This window comes from Pygoscelis adeliae, unplaced genomic scaffold (assembly GCF_000699105.1).
Source record: "Pygoscelis adeliae isolate BGI_AS28 unplaced genomic scaffold, ASM69910v1 Scaffold945, whole genome shotgun sequence".
In the NCBI taxonomy this organism is placed as follows: Eukaryota; Metazoa; Chordata; class Aves; order Sphenisciformes; family Spheniscidae; genus Pygoscelis; species Pygoscelis adeliae.
The window spans coordinates 48,293-68,165 of NW_008824878.1; the positions used below are offsets into that span (position 1 = coordinate 48,293).

The 19,873-nt window shown below is 46.1% G+C and overlaps 1 protein-coding gene across 1 annotated transcript in view; it reads left to right on the forward strand.

The window, feature by feature from the left end:
• The window catches only part of CDON (cell adhesion associated, oncogene regulated), a 35,057-nt gene extending 15,696 nt beyond the window's left edge, over positions 1-19,361 (forward strand). Inside the window, exons 10-19 of the mRNA XM_009324519.1 lie at positions 293-421; positions 1,825-2,031; positions 2,806-2,987; positions 4,344-4,449; positions 7,652-7,774; positions 9,296-9,523; positions 10,597-10,871; positions 13,288-13,367; positions 18,026-18,282; positions 18,973-19,361. Of these exons, the coding sequence (XP_009322794.1) occupies positions 293-421; positions 1,825-2,031; positions 2,806-2,987; positions 4,344-4,449; positions 7,652-7,774; positions 9,296-9,523; positions 10,597-10,871; positions 13,288-13,367; positions 18,026-18,282; positions 18,973-19,139 (1,754 nt within the window). The 3' untranslated portion in view covers positions 19,140-19,361. The remainder of the gene's footprint in view (positions 1-292; positions 422-1,824; positions 2,032-2,805; positions 2,988-4,343; positions 4,450-7,651; positions 7,775-9,295; positions 9,524-10,596; positions 10,872-13,287; positions 13,368-18,025; positions 18,283-18,972) is intronic.
• The last annotated feature ends 512 nt before the right edge of the window (positions 19,362-19,873 follow it).

The window sequence follows — 19,873 nt, forward strand, 5'->3', positions numbered from 1 at the left end:
AAATGTCTTTACTGAAAGAGTGGTTAAACATTGGAACAGGCTGCCCAGGGGAGTGGTTGAGTCCCCATCCCTGGAAGTATTTAAAAGACGGGTAGATGAGGCGCTGAGGGACATGGTTTAGTGGGCATGGTGTTGTTGGGTTGACGGTTGGACTTGATGATCTTGGAGGTCTCTTCCAACCTTAGTGATTCTATGATTCTATCTTGTGGAGTCAGCATGTTGTGAGAGGCAATGAACAGCGTTTTCTTATCCAGTCCCGGAGCTGATGTGCTGTATATCACATCTTTCTTAGAGAGAACATCATCCTCGAAAAACACTCAGGCTCTGTCTCCACCAGTAGGCATTCCTAAACATCCCGTCATTCACGAAGGGACAAATAATTTCGGTGTCGTCCTTCCGGACCTGTCCCGACACAGCGGAGGTAGGTGTATGGGTTGTTTGTTAAACAATCTAAGACGCTAAAAGTTGTGTTGCAAACAGATGCATCTGAGTTAACTTGTGTTTATTACTGCTCTAGGTGCTTGTACTACCTGCTTTATTTCCTATTTATTCCTTAAGCCCCTTTGATACGTGTATTTTTCCTCTCTTGTGGGACTTCTGTGAGGGAGGTCAGATATCTGTCAGATTTTCTGTTCTTCTGTGTGTTTCCAGAGTAAAAGATCGTAGTTCGTGCTTCTGGGATTAACTGAAAGGTTGCCTTATTCCAGTCAGTGAGTTAGCATTTTAAGTACCTGCCTTGATACCTCAGGTTTCCACGGCGATGTTAAGTCACCGAGTATGCCCGTGTCAGAGTTTTAAATTCTCAAAGTGGATTATATCTGTTCTGAATGTTTTCCTGTGGCTTCCCAAGGATAGGCTTATTTCTAATGGCAAGAACATACAACCACTTCCCAATAGGTGTGACTTTTTTTTTTTTGCCTAGTTTCCAGTGAAAACAGAATGTTTATAGTCCTTTTTGTCATCACCCCAGCCTTTGAACTCGTTGACCTGATTCAGGCAAATTTACTCAGGGGCTGAGACCTCAAAGGTGATTTGGTGTCTAAAGTTTGGGTAAAACTCAAGGGGAGTGGAGAGGTTTATTAATAATGCAGGTGAGGAGCGTTGCACGCTTGTGCCGGTGCTAAATATCAGAGGAGCCACACAAGGGGACACTTCACGTGTGCCCGGCTGCAAATGCTCAGCCTGCTTCATGCCCCCAGAAGCTGCTGGCTTGCTGTTCCTCGCTCGGTTCCTCCTCTCATCAGTGACCGGCTCCGTGTTAATGAATACAAGCTAGTTTTGTAAAGCCTTACAGCTCTCATCGGTCATCAAGAATGGTTATCACCAGATTTACTAACACCGCCTCTTTCCGTTCTCTCTGTTCCACTGCTGTCTGTAACTTCAAGTGAGTCCAGTAAGTATATCATTCGTTGCATGCTTTGTTTGCTCTTCGTTCTCATTTCTCTGGCAATACAGCGCTCCTTAGTGTGGATGGGTTGAAGTCTCATTGGGTCTGGGGAAATTTCAGGGTTTTGAAAATGATAACCGAATTTTTCCTGTTCCCTTAGTATGTGTTTCTGTTTCCACGTAGAAATGGGTTGGGGTAGCGCAACACCATATCCTTTTTGATTGTTATATTGATGAAGTAATTGATTCCTTTGTCTTCTGTTCTTCAAGCATCTTTGCCAGAAGAGTAAGGGCAGTAGTTATTACAGGAGGATTTAAGATTCTCCTTGTTAACACATGAAGTCTAATTTAATCATCAGCAACTAGTTTAATCGATTGCTGCAGAAAATGAAGTTTCAGCTGACTCTAATCCTCTGGTAACTGAATTTCTCATTTCAGTTCCAGAAGCTCCCGACCGACCCACGATCTCCACAGCATCGGAATCATCCGTCTACGTCACGTGGATACCACGAGCAAACGGGGGCTCCCCCATTACTGCCTTTAAAGTGGAGTATAAACGCTTGGGTCGAAACAGTGACTGGCTAATTGCAGCTGATAACATTTCTCCTTCCAAGCTGTCTGTGGAAGTTCGTAACTTGGAGCCAGGTATTAAAAACCATCTTTCCTTCACCTCGGCTGTTGTTGCCGTTGTCTTTGCTTAGATGACTGCGCTTCTGCTGAGAGAGTACTGCAGCCCTCTGGTTGTTTCGTTTGAACTTCTGCTTGGATTATCCTGTTTCTGGGTTTTTTGGTTTGGTCTTGGTTTTTGGGTTGGGTTTTTTTTTTTTCTTTTGTGGCATAGGAGCTCGTTACATGAATTCAAGTTGATTTCTGGCTTTCCAAGTGGAAGAAAAAAAAAACCCCACCATAATTTAATACTTGCTCTCGTGGAGAGGAGGGTTGTGTATTACTGCTATTTTTAACTTAATTGTCCTTCTAGTAAGCACTTAGAATGTAAAAACAGAGAAATGCGTTAATGGAAAAACGTCTGTCCTGATTTCTGGTTTCTCCCAGTGTCCAGCCCTGAAAGCTCGGGGAACGAGCGCAAGAGTAGGCGGAACAGATGAGGTCAGGTATCCTTTGAAGCATCTTGTCGGTGCCCGCCGGTTTGCAGTTTAGGGACTTCCCGAGCTGAGGGAGGCGTCTCCATCTCTGTGTGCAATAGCCTTTGGATTTTTCTTGAGTGAATTTCCCTAATCGCTTTAGAAGCTGTTTATATTTCTCATGTCCACATTAGTCTGTGGCAACGAGTCCTATGTTTTCTTCTAATTGGACGTTGTGCAAAAAGTACTTCCTAATCCGTTTAGTCTCTCCTTGAATCCTGTTTCTAGTGCTTGTTTTGCTACAACGTCTTCTTTCTTCCACTTTTTCCCTTAAAAGGAGAAATGTATAGGTTCCGTGTGATTGCTGTGAACAATTACGGAGAGAGCCCACGCAGCGCAGCATCTCGCCCTTACCAAGTAGCTGGATTTACCAGCCGGTTTTCCAACCGCCCTATCACAGGACCTCACATTGCTTATACCGAAGCCATCAGTGACACTCAGATCATGTTAAAATGGACGGTAGGTATAATTCTGTCCTGTTCTTCTCACATTTGCGGGCCGGTTTTTACTGCTCTGGCTCTTAAAAGTCAAGGATTAAGAGCTGATTGCGGAGCAGTGAGTGGTGGTTCCCCCCGCCCCGAGACTCGGAGATGATCTTGTTCCTGGAAGAGGGCTAAGAGATGCTTCATGTTTGTGTGGTAGAATTGGGTAACTTACTGGGCCGTGTGCCTCTCGAGCCCTCTGCCCCCCATTTCCAAACCCTCTTTCCTCCTCCGTGACAGCCCTGTCGGTTGTTTGCTCCCTCTTGTGCTGTCTCCCAGCCTCCCTCCACCTCGCTCTCCCCTTCCAGCTCCCTGGGGATGCCACGGACCACCTCCTCGGGTTACGCCAGATGTGAGCCCAACTGGCAGCTCCAGTGAAAGGCTGCAGCTGCCTTAGTCCACCTGCTTTGGCACAGACATATCAAGAGGCACCAGTGGGCTTAACTCTGTCCAAACCCCTGTTCGTGCCCTGAGTTGCGAGCGAGTTGGCTTCGTTTCCTGCAATTCAAAAATGTCATCCCAGGACGGGCTGGCTGGAAGCGGGCGCTGCGTTTAAAACCCGCCGTCTTCCCTCGCATCCAGTAGAGGTTTCACGTTAGAGAAAGGTTTTCCTTTCCCCTGTTACCTCGTCTTTTGTAAACAAGTACTTTAAAGTCCTTATGGAAACCCACAGAAATTCTTTGCTCTTGTTTTGAAATCTAAGCCCCTGGTATACTTTGGAGGATTTAACGTGTAGAGTTCCCAGTGTTAGTTTGCTCTGCTAGCTCAGCCTTAAGAGATGTTAAGGATAATAAACTTAAAATAACCTCTAGTTCCTCAGGAGGCTGCATAACTTAAAGTGAAATATTCTTGAGCTGAATTTTAGAGTGACCTTAACTCTTTCTGAAGTAAAAATGGTCTTAACTTTTCCATTTCCATTAATCACGCAAATTTTCAGGCCGTTCATGGTCAAACCCTAATGGACGGTTTGGAAAGTGATGTGGGAGGAAAGTGTCGGCCCCAGCTCAGTCTCTTGTCCCCATGCTGCCCTCCTTTTTTTTTTTTTTTTTTTTTTTGGCTGGTCCGAGGAGTTTGGTGGCAGAGAGCTCTCCTGCAGCCCTGTGAGAACCCCTGGCGCTGTGCTCATCTTAGCTGTGTCTGCCCATCCACAGCAATTGATAATCCTCTCTTCTGTTGTAGCTTCTGTGCAAACCTCCCCCCTACACCTTGCTTGCACAACCTTATTAAAAAAAAATACATATTTCAAGGTGATAAGATATTCAGTGATGACAACTCAGCAGGACTCAATTAAAATTTTTCTCCTCTAACGCAGCCTTTTAAAATTCTCTTTTAGTATATTACATCAAGCAATAACAACACGCCCATCCAAGGATTTTATATCTATTACCGGCCTACGGACAGCGACAACGATAGTGACTACAAGAGGGACGTCGTGGAAGGTACGGTGCGGTACACACATGCTTAGTAACGCTGCTCGATGGGGAAGAACATCGCGTAGCCATGTTGGCTGTGTTTATATGAAATCTAAACTGTTTTTCCCAAACTAAGTCTTTACAATATATTTCACAGCAGTAACTATCTCAACTACATAATGTCAAGTTCTGCCCACACATGGACTTGTTTCTTCCTTCTGAAGCCTCTTCTACGTGGAAACTTGAGCACTAAATACTGGTTTTAAGTTTGTCTTGTTATACTGCTGCAAATCCTTAACGTAGGTCTATTTAAACTGGTTTAGCTTAAAGTAGCTGAGTGAAGAGAAAGCAGCGTAAATGAGATTTAACCCAGGGTAAGCGCATCTGTGTTACAGACTGTACTAATAACTAGCTGGCTTTTAAAATGCTTTACCCCAGCACGGATTTTCTAAGCTAGGTAGTACCTTGGGTGCAGTTGCCCTCCTCTCCTTTTACCTTGCTTAATTGCTTATCCTGCTATAAGGAAGTTACTTTTAGCCTCAAGTGCTGTAGTACGCTGCAAATGCAGGTATATTTGTGCTTTATTTTGCCTTTTAATCAGGTTATATTTTTTCTCCGTGCATATTAGATCATCATTTTCCTGGAAGAAGTTATTAGATAATGTCTATATTAGTCCAGAAGTGGAAAATCCTTTTAAAAATATTTTACTTAATGTCCTTATTGCTTGGGCTGAGTAAACGTAGTGATCTCATTCTGTCCCAATGACGTTAATTATTTTTTCCCCTCATTTATTTCAGTTACAAGAGGAATGGGCCTTTATTTTGAAAATTTTCCCCTGCTAGACAATACTCCACATAGCACTTTGATGCGTGACATAGGCTTTTGCACACTATAAAGCTATTAAAGATCGGGAGTTTCGGCTCAGAGGATTGCTTTAAAGAAGCTTATGCAGTCTGCACCTTCATCTGCAAATGTATTTTAGCCTTTGCTAGACAGAACTTGTGTGTTTATAAATCTTATAAGTTGTTTAAGTGGGCTCCACTGTGCTGTGAAATTAGCTTGTTTCTGATTTTTTTTTCCGAGAGAGAGAGTGCGCGCGTGTGTGTGTGTGTATTGAACTCTTTGTGGCAGTCTGAAACCATTAGCGGCTGCTCGGCTCTGCCAAAGCCTGGAACAGAAACTCATTTGGTGGAAATATTTAAACTTAAACTTTTCTTTACTGTGCTCCCCTATATTAGCTTTTTGGGGCCGGCGGGGGAGGGGGGAAGAGCTATTTTCAATTAAAGTGTGATTGGAAGCATTTGATGTGAAATATGTAGAGAAACATGTGACTTAAGGTATTTTTGCCGTAAATCACTTGTTCTTCATTTTTTTTTTTCCCCCCTCTGTTGCCTTTGAATTAATCTGTCTGTTTTTTGACAGGGAATTTTATCTTGAAATGACTGCATGAGTTGTGGAAAAAGTGTTGTGATGCCTGTATTAGCTAAGTACTTGCCGTAGGCTTTCCTTACCGTTTCCTGTTAAGTCTTGTCTTTCGAGACATTCAAAACTCTGCAGAATGCTTTTTTTTTTTTTCCTTATAAATGCCGCTACAGGCAAAATCAGATTTTATTTAGAGAATAAAACAAGCAAAAAGCTCGACTCAGATGGCTCCTCGGTGTCTTTTAGCAGCTTTAAGCAAAAGCAAAGCAAAATCAGCCCTGTCCTGCATCGATGGTCTGAATTTCGCTGTTTCGAGGGTCCTGGAGATTGAATTTTAAATGTAAATGCAGTCTGATGTCAGTTGTTTAAATGTTTTTCCTTGCTAATGGTGCACGAAGAGGACAGTTAAAGTGCCTGTACTGATTCCAGTTCCACTAATGGTTTGAAGCGGAAACTAAAACCTGGTGTAGTAATTACCGAAAGGAATGCTTGGGGGTGGGGGCGAGGGGAAAACCGAGTATGAATCTTGGGAAAACGTGCGATTTAGGGAAAGGCCGGTTCCAGCTTCAGCCGGGGCTTGTCTGCCCTCACTTGGGACGCCCGGCATGCAAGGGATGGAGCTCGGCCCGTGCGGTGCATCCCCTCCCGAAACCCCCGAACCGAGATGGGGGTCCTCCTGGGTACCCCCTGCCCTTTTTCGGCACCTGGGCTTGGGTCCCGGAGAAGTTCGAACAGAGTCATGGTGACAGCCCCCGCCAGCCGAGCAGGCTTTATTTTTTTTTTATTCATGCTTAAATCAGTAGGTGGTATGACAGTTTCTTAGAAACGGTGGAAACAGTTCAAGGTGGTATTTTCCAAGAGGGATTAAGAGCGCTCAAACAGTTAATTAAACTCCCTTAAAAAAAAAAAAAAAGGAAGGAAAAAAAAAAAAGGGGGTCGCTGTTTATTAAAATTTGTCGCAAGCCCGTGAAAGTAAAAACCGAGAGTGATTTATGTTGAAGTGCTCAGTACTTCAGGAGGGTGTCTAAATGAAATGCTGGCCGGGAGCCAGAGATGACAAAACCGTCCTATTAGAGAAGATTGCTTGGCTTGGGATCCGTCTCTGCAGGGGCAGGCAGCGCGAGAGATGGCCTCGCTGTCTAATTTTGTTTCCTAGTATGTTTAATAAAACGCACGTTCGATTATTTGCTGTTTCGGCTAAGTTGAGCAACACAGATGTATCCTTCCTGCGAAAAACGAGCAGTTTCAGTCGGTACCTCGCACCTCTAGGGATCCTGCGGGATTGCAAACTGGGAGAGGGTCTTATCACAGTGAGGTGTTTCCCCTGTCCCAAGTTTAATCTGTTTTCTGTGCCAGTTTTCCCTTGTTATTTGCCCTGCGTGTTGTAAATAGCTAGCATAACCCATCCTAAACCCATCCCTTCAGCAGTTTCATATTTAAGATGCCCAGAACTGCTGCTGATTTTAAATGTACAGACGCTGGGAACTGGGATGTCTGTTTTTTGAGTTTAGCAACTTCTGTTTTTTGTAAAGAAAGACAGGTTTTTTAAAAATCAGTTGCAAATACTGGAAAAAACCCACCTTTATTCATCAAAAGGTTCTTCTAGGAATCTATTTTGCAAGACAACGTGAGTCTTAGGATTTCAAGTAAGTCCATAAATGGTTAATAAAGACTTTCATGCTAACAGGAAAAGCTGCAATACTCCTGCACTTTATAGAGAAAGACGCTGCGACATACTCGTAGCTAATTCTGGCTCGTGCGGGTAAATGAAATGCAGTTGATTTATTTTTCTTCTCCCTCCCCCCAGGTACGAAGCAGTGGCATTTGATAAATCACCTGCAGCCAGAAACATCTTACGACATTAAAATGCAGTGCTATAACGAAGGTGGTGAAAGCGAGTACAGCAACGTGATGATCTGCGAAACCAAAGGTGAGCGCCGAAGTAGCGCGTCCGCTCGCCTGCGAGACCGTGCGAAGGCGGCGTTTTGTGGCGTGAAATATCCGCTGTGTCGGGTTTCTTTTTTTTTCTGTGGTGCAAAAGTCAGCTGCGATGAAGGCCGTAACTTTCTGGAATGTTTTGGAGGGTTGTTTTGTCTTCCAAAGCTGGGATTATTTTGAACGTGCGGAAACTGATACGTTGCGCTCCCGAGAAAGGCTCTTTGCAAAGCTCTGCAGATTTGCCTGGCCTAAGAGATAGTATTGTCGTTCTGGGCTTGGGTGTTTTGGTTGGTGGCTTTTTTTTTTTCCTTTGCTGTGCTGATAGCCTCTCCTTAGGAGACAACCATGCTCTTGAAGATGACAGAATTGATTTGTACGTCTGTTTTATGTCTTCGGGGCTCTGTGACACGTTGTATAAGTGCAGACCGCAGCAATTGATGGTTATGTTGGCTGCCTCCATCACTAATCCGGCATGCCTCTGGCACAAAGTTTGTACTGTTCTCTGGAAGTGTCAGATATGGCAGTCACATTTATTTTGCGAAGAATTCCTGTGTCCTTTAATCTCTAAAACCAAGTAAGGCTGTAAAGGGAAAATGCAGACAGTAAACTTCAAATGCAGTGCTATGAAAAAATGTTTTTTAAAAAAAAAGAAAAAGAAAAAAGCCCGCTAGGAGCGTAAGCATCAAAATTTAGCTACGTTAGTAGCAAAGCCTTTGAAAGAAGGGCTAGGAGCTGCAGGGCTTCCAGACTGCGCGCACAGTTGGTCTTCCTCCTGCAAGGAATAGAACTTTCTTCCCTAACTTTAAAATTGGCAAGATGTAATCTGTCGCTCATACTGACTCTTACTTAAAATGCGTCTCCTCCAGGCTTATGGGGGTGATCCAAGCTTACCTGACGTATCTGCGTGGAGGTGCTCGTGTCTCTCTGACCAGCTTCACTCCTAAGCCAGGCACCTCTTTTAGGTTTTTAGTGTTAAATGAAATTAATCTGAGCTGTGGTGTGCTGAAAACTAACGTAAATTTAATTCCTGGGTTAAGCTAGCATCTCGTTTTCAGTGATTTTCTGTTCAGCTCTTAGTATCTTCAATAGGATGGTTTTGAAAACAGCGTTAGCAGGGTTCACGTCAGATAAAAGTAGGTCATCTGGCAGTGGTTAGGCGATAGAAATGCATGTTGTGGTTTTTCCTGACCTCAGAAGTGGAAAGATTTGCGCTCGTTCGAGTTGGGAGTCAGTGCAGTTCTAACCATGCGTATGTAGAGTCGCTCGTTAAAGTTTTGAGTGACCTCAATGAGAGGGTGAGCAAGCTGGATAATAACCATTTTCCAAGGCAAATAGTTATTACCCAATAGTAGTTGGCCTTCTCGTTATAGGTTTTTAATATTGACTTGGAAGCTTTCTTTTTGAGGCATTAGGATTCTAACTCAGCAGTAATTATTTTCATTTCGTAAAGAAAAAACACATTTAGAAAACGCGTTTAGCGAACGCGCCCGTACTTGTCTTTTACTTCATCCAGTGAAACGCACGCCGGGAGCATCCGAATATCCTGTGAAGGACCTGAGTACGCCACCAAGTCCCCCCGACCGGGTTGGGGGAAGCGGAGCCGGGCCTGCAAACGGCCCCGTTCGGAGCAGTGACATGCTGTACTTGATCGTGGGCTGCGTCCTCGGGGTGATGGTCCTTATTCTCATTGTTTTCATCGCCATGTGCCTGTGGAAGAACCGTCAGCAAAACGCCATGCAGAGTGAGTTATTTTTGGTTTCCTTTCATGATGAAAATATTATCAGAGTAAAATTAGTAATGTCCATATTACATTCTACGAATGGGAAGCGGTTTCCTGTTATAAGCCAACTGGCATTTATTTAGAGACTTGTACTTTCTAGGTGTGCCTTAGGTGAAGATGTGGGATTTTTTTAGGAGCAGCAACGTCTCCATTTCTTTGCATTGATGCTTGCTGCCCCGCTGCACAGTCGTGCTGCGGTTTCACCCAAAGAACAGTTTGTGAAATTCCCGGGCAAAGCGTCCTCGGCTTTTGTCCAACTTTAAGCACCTGCATAGGTTCCTGCTGTTGGCAGTGGCAGAACTTGTGTGCAATCGTAAGTACTCGTTAAAATGTGGAGACTTAAGCCCTGGATCTCTCCCTCTCTTGAGTATATCTGGAAAGAAAAAGAACTTGCAGTGCTTGGAGGACGAGTCCCTTGTTACTTCTCAGTCCCTTCATAGTAAAATGGAGTTCAATGTCCAAGTCTTTCAGAGAGGTGTTAATAAGGAAAACCTGCCGGTTTGCCAGTAGGAGCCCTGAGCAGACGCGTTGGAGCTTAAGCACGCTTTGCAAGGTGCTCTGTACCCACCGGAGCGGTCTTTTCTGAGTGGTCTTTTCTGTTCCTAATGCATAAATCAGCCTTGCTCTTTCCACAGCCTGTGGTTATTTTTAAATGTCCTTACTCTCTCACGAAGAGAAATGAAACAAAACTTCTTGCAAGATAAGATAGTGTCTTCAACTGCGGCCCAGAGATATTTGCTGGAAGTAGTTCGTAGCAGATAGCGGAGGGCCTGTTGACTATACAAAGGGCCCGTTTTTAGGATGCTCTTCGTAGTGACTGACGTCAGCTCAGTCCTTTCAGACCAACGGTCCTGGTCTGTTCTCCAGGATGTGGCTGTTTTCCGTTTCTGCGTTTGTGTACTAAGCGCTTAAATAATACAGTTAATTTACAAAAGCTGTAGAAAGAGAAAATAAGTTTCTTTTGTTTCTTAGAGGCACCCATTTAAGTTCTCATTTGGCAATAAATACGCTTTCGGTAATAACGTCTTTTGCAGAATATGACCCTCCTGGCTATCTCTATCAAGGGGCGGACATCAACGGGCAAATGATCGAGTACACGACCTTACCCGGCACAAGCCGAGTCAACGGCAGCATCCACGGAAACTTCATAAGCAACGGCGGCCTCAGCAACGGCTGTCCGCATGTCCATCATAAAGTTGCTAATGGAGTTAACGGGATCATGAATGGAGGAGCTGGACTGTACCCAGGGCACACCGGCTCCCTGTCCCGGACGCACAGGGACTATGAGCATCCCCACCATCTTGTGAACGTAAGCTCTTGCACCGGGTGGAAGGCTCAGCCTAGACCTTGGGATCTATTCAGGGGTTGTAGAAGCAGACTTAATTCAGGTGGGGGAAAATACTCATCCATTGATAACAGCCAGTTCCACTAAATTACTTATCCCAGAGGAAGCAACTGGGCTGATATTTCTGATACAAACATCATGGTTTTCATTTGAGAATATCAGATGACAGCAAGAATTCCACTTACTCTGGGAAATCTGCCTCTGCCCTCCTCCTAACAGCATGTAAGCTCTGAGAATGCTTCAGTGCTGGGCTGAGATACTTTACTTGTACATATGGTATTTCTCAATCTTCCAGTTAAATAGATTTAATTATAGCTGCTTATTCTGCAGCTTTATGGATCACCCATTTTTCCCCCACCTGTTTCAGATCTGTAACTCTAAGCAGTGCTATTAATTACGGCAAAGCACGAATGTAGCAGGAGGTTCCATAAAATAAAATGCCCCATACATCTTGAAATGCAGCGATGTAATAACGCTCGCCCCCCAGTCCCTTGTTTGTGACTGTAGAGACAGGCTCACTTTTTGTTTTGAAATCTAAAATAAAATTAAAAACTAATTTAGGTCTGTGATCCAGCCTTTGTATGCTGTGGAAAAATACTTCATTTGCTGAAATGTGTCCCGTTTCCAAGAGAGAATAATGATTTCATTATTGTCTATGGAAACAGATGGCTTGCATTCAAACTTACTAAACTTACTCAAAACTGTGAACATTGCCCAGGAAAACTGAAAGAAAAAGTTCAAAAGTCTGAATAACCCATGCTGTTTCTGGAGGGAAAAAAAAAAGGGGCTATTGTTTGTGTTAGTAATAGAACACAAGCACTTCATTTTATTGAACAACAAATTAGCACTTGCACAGTAGTTGCCACTTCAGTTAACTCCAGCTTTGAGTCCAGACCAGTTGGTTCTGCACCTGATATTCCGTCTTTGGTCTCCTCGCGTAGCAAGAAGTGACGTTTCTCGGTTGCTTTCAAGAGGCCCAAACCGTGTTTTTTGGACCTGTCCAACCTCCCAGTGGGTGAAACTCTCCAAAAGTCTCCAACTGTACGAGCCCTCAGGAAGGGAAGGTTTTTGCAGTGCTTAAAAGCTCGCCCGCGAGAAAGCCTGGGGGGCTCACATTGATGTTTTTGTCCCTCCTATTTTTGTTTTTAGTTACTTCTTTTTGGAAGGAAGGAAATAGGCGTGTGGTAACACAGGTCTCGGTGCTTGGAGCTGCTCTGTGCCGCGAGATGGGACGCGCAGCGCCGCTGTCTCGATGCGAATAGTCGGCTGGGTTTGGGTTTTGCTTTCCCCCCCCTCTGTGTTGTAGAAAGTTTGAGTCACGCAATCTCTTCCCACGTAGGAGGACCGGGACTGGCACGCGGGTGAGGCAGTGCAGAGGAACAGGATGTTCTCATCCTCGTTAGGACTCTCTTTATTGTTTCATTGATTGGGCTAAATGAGGAAGAGAGAAACTGGCCAGGATGGCCATCAAGACTAATCAGGCATTTCCTCAGTGCTCCCTATCAGACTGAGCGGCCTCAAAAACTTAGGGATGAGCCCTGTTTTTGCAGAAATGGGGATTGTTAGAAGTTACCTACCGCTCGAAATCTCAAAAAATCCGGTGAGCTTTCCCAAACTGGCTCCCCTCCTGAAAGGCGGCGCGGTAGCCCGGCTCCGCAGCGCCATTTTCAAGCGGCTCCCGCATCAGTGTCCGCCTAGTCTTTAACAATGAGGTATGTGTTAATCTGGGCATTTTTACTTGCTTGTAATGGCCCCTTCAGCCAAAACTAACAACACAAAATCCCTCTCACCCAGAGTCATTGCTGGCTAAGGAATTACCCCATCTGTAAAAATATTAAATGTTTCAAAAATCAGTGTAGCGAAGTAAACTGATCTAATCGGAGTAATTACAGGAAAGTGGGATGGGTTTATGTTGTGACATCAGCCCCGCAAATTTAATACTCTGTCTCCCCAAATGGGCACAGTTTGCTAACGAACAGCAATTTGCTTTCATGTCTGTCATCAGTGTTAAAAATAAACATATTTACAGTGTGTTTATTAAATTAAACCTGAGCGTATTAAGCTGAAAACAGACCAGGGAAATTACCGCATACTTGTCTAAGCTGCAGTTATTTACTTTTCTCTGACACACAGGCTGGCAAAAACCCTCCGCTTGACTTTGTATAATAGCTCAGTGTTGCCGTGCCACGTTACGGGGCACGGACCTGAAGATTGATAAGGTGATCAGAGTTTGAAAACAAAGCGAAAGGGCTTGGGGCGCTAGCTTGAGCTGAACTTACCTTCTCGGCGACTGTCTCTTGTATGTTCGAATAGCGATTGATTTTTGTTGTTGGTTTGTTTGTTGTGTTTTTTTTTTTTTCTCCAATCCTTCCTGCTGCAGGGCGGTGGGATGTACACAGCCGTGCCGCAGGCTGACCCCTCGGAGTGCATCAATTGCCGAAACTGTCGGAACAATAACAGGTGATGTAAAACTCGCGCGAAGGCGGGACCTTCACGAACAGAAGCCCTCGCGCTGGGCGCTGCGTTTAAAGCTGGGGCAAACAAAAGCAGAGAGCTTGAGTCCCGGCTGAGGGTACGGAGGGGCTCGATGTCGGTGTATGACTCAAGGAGAGCGGTTGGTGATTATCTGTTGGGATGGAATAAAGCAAGTTATTAAACCCCCGGAGCTCATTTTACTCAACGTATTCATCTGATGCTCTCTAGGAAGGGGGAGGCAGGTTGGGCACTGGATATCTTTTTTTTATTATTTTTTTTTAAACCTTATTTCCTGTGTTTTCTCCAGTTTTGAGATAACAAAATCATGCCATATGGAGTTCGTCAAATAGGATTTAATTGGTCGTCTGTATTTTACATTTCCTGCCATTCTTTTAAGGACACCAACACACGAGAGTCGCAGCTTTGCTTTCACACCGCTGTTCTTCGTAAAACATGGGATTTGAGGTTCTTCAGGCCTTCAGGAGCAGTTGGGCCAGCCGTTGTCAGTGTGGGATACGTTTTTTGCGTGAGGGAAAGGCTTCTTGTACGGAATAAGGGAAAAATCTGCCTTCTACGTTGTAGCTGGGAGTCTGGATTTTCATGAGGTTTTTCGCTTTTGAAAGTTGTAAAGGACAGGCTTCTGACTAAACCTCTGGTTATTTTAATGACTAAAAATAGGACTGGAAGTCAGATGTGCTGGACTGCTCTGACTGGTAAATTCTGGATTTTTTTTTTTTCAATCGTACTTCGATTTTTCTGTCTTGTTAAAATTGTCAGCTGCCTTTAGGTGTACATCTGGAGAAGCTGAGTTGAAATTAAGCTGCTGTTGAAGGCAGAAAGCACGTTCGCTTTATTTTCATGGTTTTACTTTTTAAAATATGACTTATAATAGGCTTTAAATTCTTCCTCCTTCCGTAAATACACGCGTGATAGTGTGATGGAGACGGGCTGCTACTCGCAGGTAGAGCTGGGCACGCTTTGTCCGGACCGGTGTCACAGCCGGTCTCCGGGGAAAGCGAGCTACCTTTCCGTTGCAAGCCAATTGTCTGTTTTCAAGGCAGGCTGTGTAACAGCAGTCATCAAGATGTGTACGACTGGCCGTAATTTGGAGCGTGCTGTACGTGTTACGCCATAATTGAGAGCTTGCTTTCCAGTTTTAAGCATACTTAAATTTTTAATTGCTCTTTTTTTTTGGTTGTTTTTTCTTAAGAAAGCAGGGAGAATGGGTTCCGTCCTCTGCAACTGTACTCTTCTTCCCAGATGGGTCATCAGCAGGGTCTGAACTTTGAATTTTCACATCCCTGTTCTATATTTGACTGCTTGATAGAGAAACAAGTTGTCCTTTACAGCTGCCTGCCCCAGAGGGGACCATTAACCTCCGTTTGGCAGGAGAGCTGCGCAGCCGGGACCGCTCCGTTCCCTTGCTGGTGCTGGGGCCATGGAAGGAGGACATGGGAGAGGGGAACGGGGAGGACCAGAAACGTGCCTGGATATTACACCAGGGGCCGGGGAGCTGGATGTACGGCCGGGGCGAGGAGGAGGAGGAGGAGAAAGAAAGGGCTGGTGGGGTTAGCCTGGTCAAGTCGGTAGGTTTTGGCAAGTGGGAATTTGGGGCTGGAGTCTTTTCCCCCGTCTTTGTTCGACCTCGTAGCCGCTTTACGGAGGTAAGGGCCGTCCCCTCCGTCTGGCCTCCTCTTTGTGCAGAGAGGACCCGTGCCTTGTCCCACCCTCGAATTATTGCACCTTGCGTATTTAGTGCACTATCGCACTAAAACCAGGCAATTCCCCCTGCAAAACACCCGCGCGGTGACAGAGGGAGGGAGGTTCAAGTGGGAACACCTCTAGCAGGGGGACGGTCCCTAACTCGCGAGCGTTTCGGGTGCGCGCGGCCTTGCTCATACGTTCCACCTTGGCGCGGCCGCTTCCTAAACGAGCCTGTTTCCGCCGAGTGCCTGGAGTTGTTGCTGACTTGGGTCGAATTTAGCAGTCGTTTGAATTGTGACCACGTGCAAATGAATCCTAAAGGTTTAGCGTCTTTAATAGCTGGCTACCATGGCTGCTTTCAGCAATACCCATCTCGGAGCAGGTTTTATTATTACGGTGGTGAAACCCCTCGCTCTTCTGTTTAAATTAGCACTTTATGCTCTCGTAACTGCGCGTGGAGGCTTGCCAGAGGGTAGAAGTTGCTGAAAAGTGGATACCCGCTTTGCTATTGTGGACAAAGCCGGTGAGATGAATGTGGTTTACACTTGTTACGGTAGGATTGAGAACTGATTTCTTTTTTCCTTCTCTGGTGCTTTTGCACTGAAACTTTTCTAGATACCTGACGGTTGCAGAGGAATTTACGTTTTTGCAGGTATCTCTTCGTTGCAAATTCGCTTTATTCTGATCAGAAATCTGAAATACATGTTTCGAATAAGCCAGCATCGGTCTGTTTTTCCAGCTCTTTAAATCTGAATTATGCCGGTGTGGGCTTGTAAGTCAGATTGTCGTTTGGTAGGATTTTTAGCACCCAGAATTGATAGAAAAATGTGTTTTCTGCAGCAGGGATTTTACATCGTTATTCACACACAGTCTGCTCTGGGCATACCGATGGCTAGTTTCCATCAAAATGTGGTTATTTCAGCTTAAAAAGCTGAACTGCTGTCTTGAAACAGCCCGTACAGTAATACAAAGAACTACACCGACCTCTGTATCTTTAAAAAGAAAGTCCCATAAACATTGCAAAACCAAACATTTGAAATGAGTTCCTCTAAGAATATTTTTTTTTATTTTTTTTTTTTAAATAATAAGCGAGTGCAGTCAAAACCTCTGCGGAAAGAAATGCAAACTAATAAATGGATTTGTTTGAGGACCAGATGTGTTTCATGTGGGTTCTTCAGTGGCTTCTGTGGTATTTTGGTACTTGGAATAATGATTTTTTGGAGGCAGTTAGGGGAGCGGAAGGACAAAATAGGAGAGTGAAGGCTGGTGCTGCTCCGTCCTCGCCCCGTTCGGGAGGGGAGCGGGCTCCCGGGGCGATACCGCAGCCGCTGGAGGGATCCACCCTTGTCCCGTCTTTTGGCTTTGCGAGTGAAACATCTGCCGGAGGGGGAAACTTGCTCCGGTTCCTCCTCTAGAAAGTTTATTTGTGTTATTTGTGGATGTTTTGTTGCGTGCTCAGTTCTGGCAATCTTGATCGTGGTTTTCAGGTGAAGGTATAAATTGAGGCTCCGAGTGAGCGTGTACTCACTCGTCCCTCGAGCGTGATGCTTTTAAGCGTTGCCGTGACCTTTTTAATGGGATAAAAGTGGTTTCTGGGACTTGGGCAGGACTTTACTGTGACAGCCAAGCTTAAGGTCTCCCAGTTTTAAATCCGTCTGAGTTCAGTGCTCCGGTGCTACCAAAAGTAGGCCCTGACGGCTGGCACCCTGTCACTGCGGATGTCAAAGTCCATCTTCCCCCCCGCCTCTTTCAGCAACAGAGCGGTCAGCCCTGCGCGGTTTTGGGCCAGACCCGCTCTAAAGAAACACACTGTTCTACCAGAGAAGCTAGCACCTGAAGAGCCAGGTCCCGGCTATCGATTTTTGTCTTCCAAAATGCCAGTGCTTAGGTAGCGGCCCAGTAACAACCGGCTGCTACCCGTGGCAAGATGCAGCAGGCCCGTCACCGTGAGCAGAGCAGGCGATGGACGTGTTTAACTTCGGCAGCAACAACCACGAAAAAAAAAAATTAACGCTCCTCAGTTGTAGCCGTATCAGCATATAAAAAAAAAAAACCTTGAAGCCTGTTTAGCCTTCGTGGGAGCGTTTCGGAGTGTCGCTGGCTCGCGGTGGGTTTGAACGCTCTCCATCCTTATTTCGGTGCTTTTCTTTTTACCTGCGGATCCACCTCTGTTCCGCGCCGCAAAACACGGGGCGTCTTGGGGGGTAGTTTCCCAAAGTTTATGGCAACTGTGCAAGTGAACCTTTTACTTCTGCGGTAATTACGGTTTTGTATAAAACCACACTGAAGTGTGATTTGGGGGCGGGACTCCGAACACTGTAGGCGTTCTCCCTGCTTGCTGCAAGGGTATGCACGTCTCTTAAGGTCCAGCTCCTTTTTGTTTAAAGGTTAAATAGCTCGGCTGCAACGATTGATTTAGCAGTTTAACTTCAATTTCACAGCCTTACGCGCGTGTTATTGGGCCACAATCTGAGCTACGCAGCAGAGGGGTGGTTTGTATTTGTAATATTGCATATATTTTTTTTAATTTATGTTCGCTCTGATAACGCTCGGTATTTATTTTCCAAGGTACTTAAGTTTGCTGTTTGGGTTTCAAACTTGAGCTCTTTTTCTTGGCAGTGAAAACCTGTTTTATGGGGCTGCCTTGGTGGAGAAGAGGACTCGTAAGTCAGGTCATCGGGTCGCAATCGATGGGGGAAGTAGCCGAGCGCGTGTTTCGAATGTGTTCGGCTGTCTGTTGGGATTTAAAAATGCCCGATTCTTTTCTTAATGTCGGGATCGATCCAAAAATACCTGTAAAACTTCTGTGGCAAGCTGTCTGGCTGTTGTTACAGCGAATGGCAGGCGGTAAAGTACTTAAAAATTGCAGTTTCTCAAGAGAAGCGGTGGAAAGAAGCCGCTCTGAGTAACCCCGCTCTGGTTTTCTGTCCCGTCTGCAGGTGTTTCACCAAAACCAACGGCACTTTCGGCAGCAGCGCGCTACCTGTCGTGCCCCTCGTAGCACCTTATCAGCAGGACGGTTTGGAGATGAAACCTCTGAATCACCACGTCATGGTGGCCATGTGCTTGGCCTCCACCGTCCCGGAGTGCAGCGCCCGGCTGGAGGAGGACGGCAAGGAGAAAGCGGAGCAGCCCTCCGCCCAGCATCCGTGCTGTCGAGAAGGCATGAACCGGCTCTCCGTGGATTACGCGGAGGGTAAGGCGTTCTGGAGAGGATAGCGCCCGGCTTTGAAGCCGGGAATATTCTGTAGGACAGCTGTAGGGCGCTTAATTTATCGCGGAGAAGCTGGTAATTAAGCCCGCCAAAGGCCTGGCTTTTTGAGAAGGATTAAGCGTTCCGCCTTTCCCGCCGTGGAAAATAGGAGGGGCGATGCTCAGGTGCCTGCGGCTGTCGTGCCCTTCGTGACTGATGCCTCCAAACGGAGCCCACCGAGCAGGCGCGCTCCAGGTAACGAAGGCTGTCGCTGATTTACGCTGCCTCGCCTGCGCCTGCAGCGTGCCCCGCGGCCTCCCGAAACTGCCGAAATGCTACCTGATGGAGTTTCCCCCTAACGAGCAGGCACCCGTGACGGCCTGGAGCCGTCCCGTAGGCACGAACAGGCACAGAAATGTGGGTGGGAGCTGGGCTGACCCGATCGGCGTGACCTCTTCGGTACGGGTGCCGCCGGCGTGCTCGGATAGAGCCGATGCTCCGAGCTGTTGCCGAATGTTTTGTGCCTGGTACGGTGGGAGTCAGCCTGAGCTCAAAGAGCGTCACCCGCTTCTATTAATCTGAATTTTTAGTGGCTTGTGGGTCTGTTGAGCTGAAAGAGGAGATGGTCATGGTCTGCTTAAAAAAAAACACCACAACAACCACCAACCACCCTGCCCTGCTCTTGCTTTGCAGGTGACAACTGCGTGCACTCGGAAACGTCGAACCACGTTTTGAGCTGGAGTCCCCTTATTCTGCAGCCTGTTTCGAAGGACTGTAAGGAAAAACCAGGATGGAGTTCATCCGGAGTCACCTTAAACGGTTCTGGGGACCTTCGGCAGCTCCAGCTGCAGGAAACCTGAGGAAGTGACCGTTGTCCCCACTTAACGCCAGTAACTGCACAGCAGAGTCGCTGAAAGGGAGTGATGGAGGGATGTTAATTATATCAGAGAGAGTCACTATTTATTTTTTTGTAGTAGTGTCATATGAATGTATCTTGTTTTTAAAAATGGTTGCCTTTTTTATATTATTTATGCCTTGAAACCCCTTTTTCTGTTGTTGTTCCCCCACGCACCGCGAAACTAGCCTGGTTATGTGTATAAAAAAAAAGAATTGTAATAATATAAAGAACAACGATGGGAAATGCGGAGTGTGTTTTCCGGGGCGTGTTACCAGCGCGAGAAGCACTTCCGAGGAGTCCGATACGGGGATTTGGCGAAGCGGGTCTGGTGCTTCTCGACCGATGGCTGCCGCCTCCCTGGCGCCTCGGCCTCGCGGTGCTCGAACCCTCCCTTTCCATGAACGCCTCCCGTCCTCTTTCGGCTTCTCCGGGAAGAAGCCGGTGGGTAAATAAGAAAATTGAATAAAAATGAACCCGGGCTGAGTCCGTCCAGCGCGGCTTGAGAAGCAGAGCCGAGCTTGGTGACTGTTTGTGTCTTCAGGTGTTTGATGACCCTTAGCGGTTGCAGGAGCGTGGATGGAAATCCAGCCTGTCTCGCCCTTCCCGCTCGCGGAAGACAAAAAATCCGGTTCGACGGCGCTTTTAACTCCGCGGTTTGAGGGGGAGGCGAATGGCTTGAATGGCCTCTGAAGGGAA